Raw genomic sequence first — 14,098 nt, 5'->3', positions numbered from 1 at the left:
CCCCTTCTGATGAGCAGGTATATGGAAGAGCAGGGTGATGCTGTGAATCACCAGTGGCTCCCTGAACACTGCAGTCATCATCCAGAGGGAATTTCAGACATCTGGAGATCTGGGTGGCAGGCTCTGCTCTGGTTTTCTGTGGCCTTTTTTTTTTTTTTTTCCCCTGCTTTCAGAGGCAGTTTTTTTCAAGAGCAAGTCTGAAGTATTAAGAGTTTTTAAGTATGGTATTAAAAAACCCACCTGTGTCTAGTGAAGACTGTGTGTCATACAAGGCATTATCCTAACAAGCTCCTTATAGGGACAAACCAATGTCATATCAGTGCCAACTTTGTTCCATTCATTCCCTACACGGGTGTTCCTCCCCAGGCAGCTCCTCGCATCGGTTCCTAGGCAACTGCAATAATATTGCTGCACGTGTGGGTCAGGCATTGATTGCCTTTGGGGCTTTTTTTTTGTGTTGTAAGTGAACACAGCCTGGTCCGTTTTCTTTTTCTTTGTGTTCTGCTAAGATCTCAGGGAGCTTTGAAGGGTGCACCTGTGACAGTCACATCCAGGCAGTTCAGCAGACAGGCACACGTGCTGAGTGTGGGATCACGCTGGAATCCCTGGGCAGGGCTCCCTTCAGCTGCTGGGCTCTGCTCCTCAGGGCTTTCCAGCAGCCAGGTTAGAGGTGTCACAGTATTTTGGATGTTTGGTGAGTGTGTAACATCACCTGAGGAAACTATCAGTGAACAACCCCATTTCATCTGGTTTCACTCTGCAAGGAAGGGAAGAAGAAATCTGAGGAGTTCTCATCAATGAAGGGTTGAGCCCTAAATCAACTCCTTCCTGATCCTGCTTTCATTCACTTGAGCAAATGTTTGCAAGGTCTGGGGCAGAGGAAGCAGGATTTTTTTAAATGAAAAACCAGAAAGGTAATGTATAAAATTAGAGGAGAAGGGATAGCACTGCAATGAGATGGGGAAACTTTTTGCCCTTTTCATCTCTTTTAAGAGCTTCTGACTGACCTTGAGGTTCCCCTCTCGTTTGCTGTTTGTGAGGTGGGAAAGGCAGTGGATCTGTCCTGGGCTGGCTGATCATTTCATGGCTGAGCAGCATAACCATGAGCTGCTTTGACTCCCCACTTGGTGTTTGGAAGCCAGAGAGGTGCAGCCTGTTTGCATGGTGCATTTCTGTCCTCAGGAACCTTGCTGCTCCCCACAGCTTCATCTCATCACAGTCATGCTGGGCAGCCTGTCAGCCTGTAAGGTGCCTTGGAGACAACTAGAACTGTCAGATGACATCCTGGGCCACCTCTTGATCATCTCTGTTTTATTTTGTCTGCTCAGGCTGGAAGCCCTTGGAGTCCTCTCTGTGTTGCACTTCATCTTATCCATGGGCATCTTAATAGTGGTGCAGCACAGCTGGAATATACAAGTGTAATCAATTTGTTGTGTAGAATCTGGAACTGCTTGCACCATAAGCCTGTGCAATTCATGTGGGAACCTTGAAATGAATTTGCCAGAATTTACAATTTACCAGGTGTTGATACATGTGTGTTTCAGGTGCCAGGCTTAATGGGAGATACTGACACTGACATTTCCTCAGCCTGTTCTGTTGTCACCTGCACCCCCTGGTTGGGGTGGGAGTACCTTGACCTTCCCCAAAGGAAGCAGGAAATAGGTCTTCAGAGGGGCAGGCAGGGTGGGGGCACCAAAATGGACCAAAACCAGACATCAGTTCTCTTGATTCTGAACTCTGTGAGAGAAGTTTAGTTTTTTCCACTGAGCTTCTTTCTGAAAAATGAGTTTGTATTAGTTTAAACACCATCAATCTTTGTTTTCTCTGCTGATGGGTTTTTACTAGAGAGAGCAGATGTGCTGGCTCCTCTCTCATCCTGCTTCATCCATTCATCAGCAGTTTCTGACCAGTTTTGTCACCTCCATGTGTACTGTGGAGAAATACTGAGCAAGTGTAGGGAGTGGCAATGCATGAGCACACTGCTACACTCCTCATCAATCATTACCCTCTAGCAACTTCCAGGGCACTGCAAATTGCTGACTTAGGAGGGAGAATTAGCTTGATAAAATCACCATTAGTGTCAGTTCAGAATGATGTAAAGTTTTAAAGGCTGCTGTCCTTTCTGTCTGTCCCTCACCCATTATGTGTTTGTGGGGATCCCAGGCCAGCACAGCACATGAGCTTGTGCTTCATTGAAGGTAGATCAGTAATCCCAAGGAGGTCAGTGAGGTCCATCCAAGTCTGAAGCATGTGTTTGTGTGCTTCACTGGGTCAGGGCCACAGCACACACTCCTGAGCACTGAATTTGTAAATATCACTGTGTGAGACAGTCTCTTGATTCAAAACCAGATTTAGACTCACTAGCGGGATTTAGAAATGTGACAGTCAAGTGTCAGTGCAAGAGAGCTTGTAGTAGGTACACAGCATTATACTTAGCATTTTAAACTTTTTTCTTACTTGTTGAGTTTTATCAGTTTATGTTAGCTAGAAATGTGCCTCTCTAAACCTCTGCATACCCTTCTCAAAGCTCTGCAGTTGATATAATTCAGATCATGTTTGGACCCATGCATAAAGCTTGAAGCACAGCCAGGTGAAGTTCCAGGTGAGGTGCAGATGCAGCCAATACATCTGGCAAGTTGTGTGAGCTTGTGGGCTTCTCTCAGAATGGACAGACTGCATCCCAAGCACCATGCTTTGCCTTATGGCTCCTCAGTGTTTGGGGTTTGCTTCTTCGTGTTCCCTATTTTAATTCACGGTTCTGAAGACGAGAACCTTATCTCTAAAAAAAAATTAAAAGAAATAAAACAACCTCAGCAAAAAAACTTCAAAGCAAATAAAGAGAAAAAGCCCACTAATGAAAAATAGTGGACACTTGGATTCTCATATAGTCATTCGACTGCAGTAACTGCAAAAAAGGAAAAGTAAGGGGCATTTCAGAACTTCCCTCAGAATCACCAGGGTGAGCAGCCACCCCTCATTTCTATTTCAGAATTGCTCTAAAAGTTTGATGTTTTGTTGCTTTCATTATTTGATTATCCAACTGAAATATAAGGCTTTACACCTCCAACATTGTCATCCTTTTGTTTTTTTTCATTTGGATACAAAACTGTAGTGACTTACTCATCACTACAGGTAGTTATTTACACTGAAAGGCTGAGAATGCCCAACTGTCTGGTCGTGGCCCACTCCATGATCTCCAGATGTTTCATTGCTCCACACCAGCTGGAACTGGGGCTTGATCTGCTCTGACATGACATCCATTGCCCCAGAGTGCCCCACAAGCAATCCAGTCCTCTTGTTTGAGCAGCTGATTTGTTTGAATTCATAAGATCACATTGAGAGCAGAATAGAGCACCTCTGAATGCCAGAAGCTGTAATTGTGCTGATCCTGTCCCATCTTCCACAGGACACAGAGCAGAAAATGTCATCTGCTTTTGTTCCATTTATTACTTTGTGGAATGACTACTTGTTACGGTTTAACACTGAGAAACTTGCTGTTAATTTCAGCAAGTGTAGCTACTTACAAGAGACTTAGCTAAAAGCAAAAGTACAAGACAGAAAATCACCTTTATCCTGGCCCAAACCAGGACACTACTTCTCCTGCTGCTGAAGTGGGTTGTGCTTTACTCTTCCCAAAACAGCTGAGTACTGGAACTTCAGTGAGAAAAATGTCTTACCTTGGCTGTTGCAGATGCTGAAACATAGCTTAATGGAAATGAGTATTTTTACTCTTTCATTTACAAACCAGAGCAACAAACTTGCCTTTCATGAAACAAAATGGATGACTATTTTGTGGCAGACCTATGAAGATAAGTCTTGATCCTTCTAAAAAATTCTGCCTGTGAATCAGAAGTGCAGGGACAGGTTCTCAGGAACTGCAGGTGGATGCAGGTCAGCTCGTTTTAGCTGTACACCAGCAGAGGTGTGGGCAAGCCCATCTCTTTGACATCTCCACTCTTCTGAGCCTCAGTGCTCTTGGAGCCAGCAGAAGTGTTAGAAGGCACGTGTGCTGCCCGCAGTACCCGGGAGGTCCGTTGCATGCTCTGCTCCTGTTTTGTCACTGAGTTTTGATGCTGGTTTGTGTTGCAGGTGTGAAAGCTGTGGTGCTGTCTTCCACTCTGAGTGCAAAGTGAAGGCTGTGCCATGCCCCAGGTGTGTGCGTAAAGAACTGCAGAAGAAGCAGAAATCCTTCTGGAGGCGACTGAATATGGATGAAAACTTTGAAGAGTCTTGCAACATGTTTGAGTTGTCATACCAGAACACATGAGTTCCTCCAGGCAGTGGCCAGCCTGAAGAAAATCAATCCCTTTCCCAGCTGCCAGCTCAAGCAACTTCTCGGCTTAGCCAGGCAGAAATCTTTCTGCAGAATAATATCTGACCTTCTTTTGTGAATAGCAGCTGCCAAAGTGGCATAAAGCCTAATTGGCTTTGAAATACCAATGGCTAAACTGCATTTTGCATTGAAGTCCAGCCTCCAGCTCTTGCAGAAAATGTCATTTACTTGAAATATATTCGGTCTAGCGAATTAAGTACCCAGCTTTCTCTTTTCCACCTCTGGAGAAGATTTTTCCTCTAGGCAGAAAATATTTGCTGCCATGACCACGTTATTTTTTTATGTTGTTCATTTAGAATTGATGCATCATCTACTTATTTATGAGTATTATTTATTTATTATTAGCCTTGGCAGAGGTTCTGGTGAGGTGTTTCACAGAACCAAATCGGGCAGGAGTGATTTTGAACTTACCTGCTCCTTCTGATGTGGACATGTGGTTCCATTTTTGTCATGTTTCCAGATGTGCATTGACATGTCACTCCTCCCTGAGGGAAGAAAAGTATCTCCCATCAAACTTTATTCGGGGTGCTTGCAAACAAGGTGCAGAGTAATTCCTTCAGCTGTGTTTTTAACCACACACGGGTAAGCAGGGGACTTACTGCTGGTTTTGTTCTGGCTGGGTACCTCAGTCAAGCTCTGTTCCTGAGGTCCATTGGGTTTTACACTGGTTATTCTTGATCTGTGCAAGGCCGTGTCCTCATCTCCAGTAACACAGTGTTGGTTCTGACCCCCTGCTGCTCTCATTTTTTGAGACATTGTAAGTGTCGACATTGGTTTTGGTTTTATTTTGTGGAGTTTACTGTAAATGTTTCTCTAAGCTGAACCTGTTAAGTCTGATAGTCAGGAAATTAGACAGTACCTCCAAAATCATGAAACATTAGTTTGCTGTGTTCATGTGCAGTCTGTGTCCTGAGCTGTCTGCAAGCTCAGGGGGATTTTACTTTTCTGTAGTGACTTCCATGGCGGAGAGTGAAGCTCATCAAGGGTCTGCTCCACATACCTGGAATGCAGGGAAGTATCAAACATGGTAAATGACATTTATTGTGAGAGGGGAATACACAGTGGGTTTAACTGGGGAGATGTGTGTCATTACTGGCAGTATGTTTGATTCATTGCACCTTCATCTCCACTGAGATCCTCCTCCCTCCAGTCCACACTCTGAACTCTCTCTCCAGCTCCTGCAGTAACGTATATCAGATACCTATGGAAGCATTTACATGTATATACACCCACGTGCATGTGTATTTTTCCTTTCCTCTCACATAGCTTTGTGAAAATGCAGAATACTGATCTTTGCTTTCTGTATCACCTGAAGCTGTCGTATGCAAAGCGGAAGGCAGCCTGGATCCCTGAAGCACCTCGCTAACTGCTGAGTAATTTTAAAAAAAAGATCAGGGTCCATCCTGCTTCCATGGAAAGGTAGGATGCTGCAGTGCATCCCCTCTCACTGGCGTGCAAGTGGCTGCTGCCCTTCCCAGCCTGCTATCAGCAGCTGAGTCTGAGCCCTCTCAGATTGGAGTGCAACTGCAATACCCATATGTACAGACACACCTTTATATCTGTATGCTCTAGACAAGCAGTGCCTTTCTTTTCCAGAAGTAAGAGTTTTTCCATGTTCTTGGCAAAGAGGTGTAGGGATTCCCACATTTAATAAACCTGGTGGATCGTTCGCCTTTGTCACTAAAATTAACTCTTCCCCTCTGCAGGGATGTTTCTGTCTCAGCTCCCTGCTCCTCATGTGGAACAGCTGCTTTTGGCTGTTGTCCCTAAAGATACCATGTTCCTTGCAAGTCCCTTCCCAGGTGAGGATCTCCCTGCATGCTCACAAATGCAAACACTGGGGAATATTGTGGGATTAGTCATGCAAACAGGAACTGCAGCGGTCCTGGCTGAATAAACAGTACTCTCCTGTGTTTGTCAGCATGTGTCACTGCAGCAAGCCCTCTGGCACAGCCACCAGCTCCCAAGCTGTCAGAATCCAGCAGGTACTACTTTGAATTAGTTCTAGACAACGTTGGGTCATTAAAGCAAAGAAGGTGCTGTTTTTCATATCATCATGCTCTGGTCTTGAAGATACTTCACAGCACTGCTTCGTGTCCAGCTCAGCTTAGAGAAGACTGCTTGTGTGAGCTGTGAAAAACTAGTCAAGGAATCAAGTTCAGACTTTGCAGACTCTTAGTGCTCACACTCTTAGTTACTTTGTCCTGATCTCCAAAGTACCAGTTGAGTTCTGGAATAACAGTGTAGACAGCACTGTAGTTGCTCTGGGTTTGTACAGGTATGACAGGACAGTTTATTTTGCCAACAGAGTTTTACAGAGGAAAAATCCAATGTCAGCAAAGTAGCTGGAATTAGTCATGGGTCCTACACCACTGCAAACAGCAAAGAGCAAAACCAGGTTGTCACCATGTGCTGGCAGTGCCCAAAGCTTTATGTAAAAAGATACTGTACAGTACAGGTCAGAGGAATTTCTTGAAAATCCCACGTTGTTGTAAACAAGCCAGTTAGTTCCTGAAATGGATAGGTGTGCATTTCTGCCATGGGATGTTTAATACAGCTGCTCATGGCAACTATAGGAGCAGATGTGACACGAAGATGCTTTCCTCTCAGGGATACCCAGCTCCTATCCAAAACAAGTTGTTCCATATGTTTAGGTAAGGTAAAGTCTGCTGTCACTGTGACTCCTAAGCAGAATGAAAGGCCAGATCCTGCCCCCAGAAGGTGCTGGGGCAGTAGCAACAAATCTATTAATTCTACAGCCTGCAAGAGAAAAGAATGAAGTCAAACTGCTGCTGGCATTACTAAGTCTCAAAAGACCCAACTCAGAGCAAAGTTTTCCTGCAAGAGCTGTCTGCTGGCATGAGATAGCCTGGCCATCAGCTGGAAACAGACCTCAGGTCTTTCCAGGTTGCACAGCCTGCTCTCCCCACACACAGGTGAAATCACACAGTGATACTTTTTAGTCTTATATCTGAACACTAGCATTTCAGTGTGAATGGAGACTGAAACGTGCTGTTGGTCTCCTTCTCACAGAAGGCATTTTCATAGCTGATGGAGGAGGAATTGATCTGTACATCCAGTTACTGCTTTTCCTTGTACAGAACTTGTAATCAGTGTAGAAGTAGGGTGTTTCACTGCTACAGACTATAGCCTGACTCTGCACAACTTAGAAACTCCTTGTGTTAGTTACTCTGAGATTATTTTAATCTAGGGCTCTGTAGGGATCTTTAGCCAAGTCTCTTTTCCTCTTTACCCTGACCCTCTAGCTTTCCTTGAATGGGGAGAAGGACCTACCCAGGGCATGAGAACCACAGCTTTTTTATATATATAATAACCTATAAAAAGAGAAATTTGGATCTCTGATGGACAGATCTTTCTATTGCTTTTCTTGGTCTGTCTTGGGTGATGAAAAATGAGGGCTTTGTGATGTGACACAATATCCTGTCTGTCACTTACCAATATGAGCTCATTGCTGGGATGACAGGAACTGCAGTTCTGAGGGTTTCCTGGATAAGTGAAAGAAGATGCTTTTTGGTGAGGAGCCTGAGTTTTTCACAATACTCCACAGGATGGGATGGCCCTGTTAGGAGTGAATCATCAGGGTACCTCTAGAGCTCCTTTTGCCAAGGCTCCTCTTCATGTCAGGAATCTCTGTGTCTATTATAATGCATTGATGCTAATGTCCTGAAAGACTTAAAAAGCAAAAAAACAAAACAAAACACAACACCAAACCAGAGGATGACTGTTTACAGTGAAATGGGGAAGCTGCATGGTTGTGTTTTGTTATTTTCCTGTAGCAACAGAAGGCACTGAGTTTCCCAGGCTCCCCAAGGTCACAGCCTGGATTGCAGACGACTGTTGATCTCTATAAAAGAAATGTAATCGAATCATAATCCTCTCTTACTCTGCTGCTCAGCTGCAAGCCAGTCCCCACTCTCTCTCCCTGTCCCTGTCATTGCTCACAGAGCTGAGCCCACAGCTTGACTTTGAGCTTCATAGCTCATTGTGCTGCGTTTGCACCAGTCAAGTCTCATCATCCTCTCCTTGGTAATTTGCCTTCCAGTTCTCCCTTTCCAGTAGGAGTGCCTTACAGTACTGTTTAGTAGTGTCTGTCTCCCTGTGTTGGATTTCCTGATGGAATCTGCTGTTTGATTACCTTGTAGGCTGAAACCCCCCTCTCCTCTGGCTGTGCTTGCTCCTTTGCTGGGGCAGCTGAGCCCATCAGCTTGCTTGTTCTGCCCACATGCAGCCAGCTCTGCAGGCTGCAGGTACCAGCCCCAAAGACACCAAGCTGCATGGAAACCCCTCACTTTTTTGCTCAATTTGGTGCCTTAAATTTTAAAAAGTGAAGAATTCTGTCTGGATTGCTCTGCCATGATGTGGGTTTGGCACAGGAGATTGAAACCCTTGCTCATGACAGTTTCCATCTTGCTGGTAGTGGTGACCACAACATTTTCTTATTGTTTGTGCTTTGGGAGGGGAATAGGAGAAAGGATAGCGTGGAGATGGTGTTGGGCTTTGTTACCTATATTTTGGAGATGAGTTGGGCTTCTCTTCAGCCTGAAATGCTTCTTTACTTGAAAAAACCCTGGAGCGCATGTACTGGCTTGGGTCAGATCTTAAAATGCAAATTTTGTCCAAATTCCTTATGGTGGCTGTTAATGCAGATCACCAGAATGCCACTGTGGGCATCATGAGAGAAATCCAGGCCTGGAAAGCTCTCAGGTGCCCAGGACCAAAGTTTATTGGGCCTCATCTGTGTGTCAGTGGCTCAGTTATTTATCTGTGTCTAACCCACACATTCAGCTAACAAAAATCCTCCAGTGCACAGCAGTGTGTGGTGGGGAAGAGGATTTGTTTCAGTTTTGCTTAAGCACTTGCCTACAAAGTGTGTTTCCAGGGTGGTTTGTCATGGCATTGGTACCTGTGGTACCAGCTGAGCTCATGCCAGGCCCTTCTGTCCTTGAGCTAAGCAAAAGGAAGAATTCATGAGCAAAATGCATGTCTGAAGGGTTTAAAGCTTTCAAATCACCTTTAGTTGAGTGGAGGCAGTCAGAGCAGGGGCAGGGCAGTGGCTGGTGCTGGGGCTGGCCCTCTCACCAGAGGAGCCGTACACCTTGCCCTGGGCTTCAGCATCACTGGCAGCAGGCAGGAGTTTTTGGAAAATTCTGACATGTATGTGCTACTCTGTTGGCAACATCCTTATGTGTGTTTCATTGTTCTGTGGTTTGTATTGTGGTTTGGTTTCTGGTTTTACTGTTGACAAGGATATTTTTTAAATTATCTGCAAGTGCTAGGCAATAGTCTTAATTTATTACTGCTGTGTAATAATGTTATAATTTAAATGCAGTGAGTTGAATTGCTTGTTGACACTTGAGCAGGGTCTGTTTGGGTTCACTTAAGATGGCATCAGAGCACCAGTCCCTCGTGTATAAAGGCAACTCTCAATAAACAGTAAAAAAAAGTTATTTGTCCTTTTTAATTTGCCTTCTGGTGATTACTGCACCGTGGGTAGGGCGGGTTTGGAAAGAGTGTTAGTTTCCTTGGGAATGCTCATCTGCTGGTGAAAGGCTTCCAAGTCTAAACAAATGATGATATTTACTGTTGCTGGGTCTAAACCAGGAGGTCTCTGGAAGCACTGTCAAGGACTGTGTAAGGCTGTGTGGGTTTGGAAGTGTTTTCTGAAAGCCACAAATGCCTGAATTTTAAATGGCACTGACCCCCAGCAGCTCCCAGGGGGGCTTCTGGGAAGCTGTTGTTGTTGGACACCTTTGGATACAGAACTCCTGGGAGGAGGCAGCTCCCACTGTGTGGCTGGCACATGGAATTCTGCCAGAAAGGTCCAGGCTGGAGGCCTTGAATCCAAAGTAAGGGGGGCATCTCCTAGCTGGAATGTCAGGGGGTTGCCCACATTATAAGGGTTCTCCAACCCTGATTCCTGCTCTGCTGGGCTGCTGCTTCCAGTGTATCAGGCGGGGAGCTTCTGCAGCTCCCTGGAGCTGTGGATTTGGTGCACTGAGCCATGGTGGATTAAGCCCCCTGCCTGGGGGTCCCCAGAGAAATTCACACCTAACCCTATGCTCTCAGAGCCTTCAAAGAGAAGGATACATCCCCTCCCTCACTGCCCTTCTGCCCCTCCTCAGAAAGACCACAAGTCCCCCAGGAATGTCAATCCTCTCTCCTGCAGGAACCTTTGGACTTCACCCCTGTGATGAAATCTGCTGTAAGCAACGAGTTAATATTTGACTGGGACCACACAAGCTGCATGAGAAAACCATGTGCAAGACCTTCTCTGCCTCCGTATTTGCTTTACAAGGTGGGCAAATTCTCTTCTGACATCTTCCCCTTTCAGAGACCATGAGGTGTAGGGAGCCCTGGGGGGAGCACTTTGGTGCAGAAACAGCACCAGGGTCAGGCTGTGAGCTGCAGCCTGCCCCAGGTCCCTAGGGAAGCAGTGGCAGAGTGCTGGTTGTTCTTGATGCTGAGCAAGGAAGCACCCACACAGCACCCACCCACCCTCATTCCCACACCCACACAGCACCCACACACCTCATTCCCTCCTCGTGCTGGTGGGACAGGTCAGTCATTTGTAACCATATAAGCTTAAGTGTTTGGCAATTCTCAGTCATGGGCAAATGATATAACCAACAGCCAGTCTTCTGGATTTTGGTTTTTTCATGTTCTGGGTGTGTGTTAACTCTTCGTGGTATGTTGAGCCAGGAGAGCTGATAATCTCCTGTGGCCAAGCCACATGAATGGTTCATGTCACCTGATGGTGCCAGGCCAAGCTCCAGCTCTTCTCTTAAAGGTCAGAACAATTTGGTTTTAAGAAGCTGCCCTTCTAGCTCTTAGGCTGAGATCACCAGTATCTGGTTTAATGAGGGAAGTTGACTGGTTTTCTAGCAGGTGGCAGAACTGGCCAGTGCAGCCCTTCTTCTGGGAATGAGTGACAGTGCCCAGAGGTTTTTGAAGTCCTGAGGACATTGTCTAAAATAAATCAAATGGTACAAGCTCCTTGTCCCAAACTATGAAGGAAACTTTTTTTTTTCCTTTCAGCTTTTTTATAACGTGCATGATAAGGTCCCAGTTACAGTACAGCATAAATTCACCCAAATGGAGCTCACTGCCTGCTGCTTTCCTTGGGGATGGAGAGGGAGCTGAGGCTTACCATATGTTTTCAGTGAAAGGCACACTGAGGGCAAACAAAAATATCCTGGGGGTGTGTGCACATAGCTCACGACTGTCTTTTAAAATAGTTCTTGTTTAACTAAATACTCTCCAAAATTGTGGTCCCATCTAGAGGCCTAAGTATTAGCACTGTGAGAAGGTGGTGAAAAGCAGCTCAGATAACCAGGTGTCAAAAGTAAAACCAGACAAAGTCTCCAAGGCAAGCAGGAGTAAATTCCAACCATTTTAAGTGTAGACAAATATAAAACTTGGTAGTGGGACTGTAAACATGCTAAAAAGTCAGTCTGCTGTTTGCAGTAGGTGACTTGATTTTCTGCAATTGAAGCATTAGCCTCAGATATTAAAAATGAAGTTGTGAGGCTCATCTGGAAAGCAGGAGATGTCAGGTAAGAGTTTGTGTTCAGGGCTGAACTCCACTGACTTGAAAGTTTCCAGGTGTTTATAGTAGATATTCATCCTTTAGGTAAAATGTGAGGTATTTACAGGTGAACAAGAAGAAACTGTTAGTAAAGTGTTGTTTAAGAAAGTGGAAGTTACTGATCCTGTGTAAGAAAGTAATAGTTGTGATCAGCATGCATGGGGAAGGTCAGTCCAAAGTGCTTTCCTGGCACTAAAGATTATAAATTTCTCTTGTTTGTGACTAATGCTGCAGGCAGGTACCTAAACTGCAGCAACTTAAGTCATGAAACATGACAAGTGTCCCTCCATTGAATTGTCCTTGCCCTGCAAGTATTCCCTGAGCCTGCAGAGTTAACCAGCTCTGCAGGAGGCAGTGTTGGGGTGGGGGCACTGAGCCCCCAGCAGCCTCTGCCATTGGCACCCAGTGGCCTGTGACACTGGTGGCTGTTGGTTGTTGTGTACATACTGCAGAATGTCCTGTTCTGACCTGGACTCTGCACTTGCCAAGAGCACTTACCTGTGATTTCACAGCTGGCATGGCTGATCTTGAAGCAGATACACACTCTGCTGACTCCAGTGGAAGCTGTGTGGAAGAGCCAGAGCTGTGTTCTTGGGGTGTGCATGGGCTGTAGCAGTGTGTGAAGGGGGCAGATGCAGTGCCTGTGCATCCAGCACAGAGTGAACCCTGGCTGAGAGCAGGTAAAAGAGTGCAGAAACCACAGGTCTGTCCTGTTGGTATTTACACAGTATTGGCATTGTTAGCTGTGCTTACAGATTTATGTCAAGTGTTACTGCACTGTCATAAAGCAATAAAGTGCTGCTGTGAAGGGCTGAGGGCAAAGGAGAGGCAGAGAAGTCTCACTGTGTAAGGCCCTCCTGCAGCCCCTGTGGGAGGGCAGGAGCTGTGCAGAGGTCTGTGAGGGAGGGCAAGCAGAAGCAGCACGTTTGCTGTGTTTAGAGCAGGTAACTCGTGGTTGTGTCACAGGGAGGATATTGCCACCAACAAATTTCAGGAGCCTGATGCAGCTGGGAAGTCCCCCATCAGTGGAGAGAGAAGAGAGTTCCTCCTAGGAGCAGGGATGTATCTGATCTGAATTGTCCTCTGGTGTTCCATAGAAATACTGACAATGACCCATAAAAGCTGACAGGAGACATTAAGAAAATGACTGTGCTCCAGGTGACCATGAAGTGAAAAGGACAAGAGTCCATTGTGTCAGGGTTTTTGGGGACATGGCACACTTTTGGGTCTGGGCTGTTGCAGCTCTGCTTCTCACCTTGGGCTCCCAGTAGACTTGCCCTCAACATTTTGACTGCAGGACCAGGTTTTGCAGCTGAGCCCAGTGTTTATATATAGTGGAGCAAACTGAAATGCCAGTCACAATCAGTCAGGGAGTCACCAGGGAGTTCAGATCCAGGCACAGTGCCTGCCTCTCCATGGGTCTGCAGCTCCAGTTTGTCCTCCCTGCTCATTGTCCCTGCTCTTCATGAGGTCATGGCAAGATTTCTCCAGGACCTGCCAGGTCCACTGGAGGTGGTTCCTATGTAGTTATTATAGGTTAGATGCCACTGCATGGGAAGATGTTTCCTGCTTCTTTCCAGATGCAGGAGGTAATTCTTTTCTCTCAAAGCATTTATCAGAAGTGTTTTCCCAGCATAGCAGTCCCACAGCTGTCCTGTGAGGTGGGAGAGTTAAGCTGCTTCTTGACCCTGCTCTGTTCAATGCTTCTCAAAAATCAGGCAGCTTCAAAAAAGAGAAGTATCTCTGTCAAGAAAGGGCATTTCAGAGTCCTTCCTCAACCTGAGGGTGCTGCTAGCCTGGCTTGCCTTGCTTTCCCTGTCAGGAACCAGAGAGCCCCACATCTGCTGGTTGCTCTTCACTGTTCTCTGGGAGGGCTGTTTGGAAAAAATGTGTTGAGTGCTTCAGCATCTGACCCATCTCTCAACTGTCTGAATCAATTTTGAGCCTAGGCAGCTGGATGAGCCTTCCATGCTCCTTTCCCAGAAGCATTGCCCATGCTGTTTCCTGCCCCAGATTTTATCTTTAATGAGTAGAGCTGAAATCTCCCCTTGACTCATCACCTACATCAGCCTCCAGACTCCAGAGCTGACTTGGTACTGGGGCAGCTCCTGGGGTCCATGGGCTCTGTCCAGCCCAGTCTGTGTCAGACTGGGTCAGTC

The 14,098-nt window shown here is 46.0% G+C and overlaps 1 protein-coding gene and 1 long non-coding RNA gene across 7 annotated transcripts in view; one reads left to right on the top strand and one right to left on the bottom strand.

Moving 5' to 3' along the window:
* The window catches only part of PLEKHM3 (pleckstrin homology domain containing M3), an 88,697-nt gene that overhangs the window by 66,950 nt on the left and 7,649 nt on the right, over positions 1-14,098 (top strand). For 3 of the 6 annotated variants that reach the window (XR_011726623.1, XR_011726621.1, XR_011726622.1), the window contains one exon: positions 10,521-10,649. Coding sequence is in view for 3 of the 6 variants with exons in the window: in XM_071747961.1 (XP_071604062.1) it covers positions 4,090-4,267 (178 nt within the window). In the remaining 3 variants the exon portion in view is untranslated. Of the gene's footprint in view, positions 1-4,089; positions 8,053-10,520; positions 10,650-14,098 lie in introns of those variants that run through there. The other 3 variants (XM_071747961.1, XM_071747960.1, XM_071747962.1) reach the window with 1 other exon arrangement.
* Positions 4,745-12,743, bottom strand: LOC139797936 (uncharacterized). The gene is made up of 2 exons (XR_011726626.1): positions 12,438-12,743; positions 4,745-5,333 (listed from the first exon to the last, which is right to left on the bottom strand). It is a non-coding gene; the product is annotated as an uncharacterized lncRNA (long non-coding RNA).

Source organism: Heliangelus exortis, chromosome 6 (assembly GCF_036169615.1).
Source record: "Heliangelus exortis chromosome 6, bHelExo1.hap1, whole genome shotgun sequence".
Lineage (NCBI taxonomy): Eukaryota > Metazoa > Chordata > Aves > Apodiformes > Trochilidae > Heliangelus > Heliangelus exortis.
Note: the sequence above shows the minus strand (reverse complement) of the source record. Positions and strands in the feature narration are given on the sequence as shown.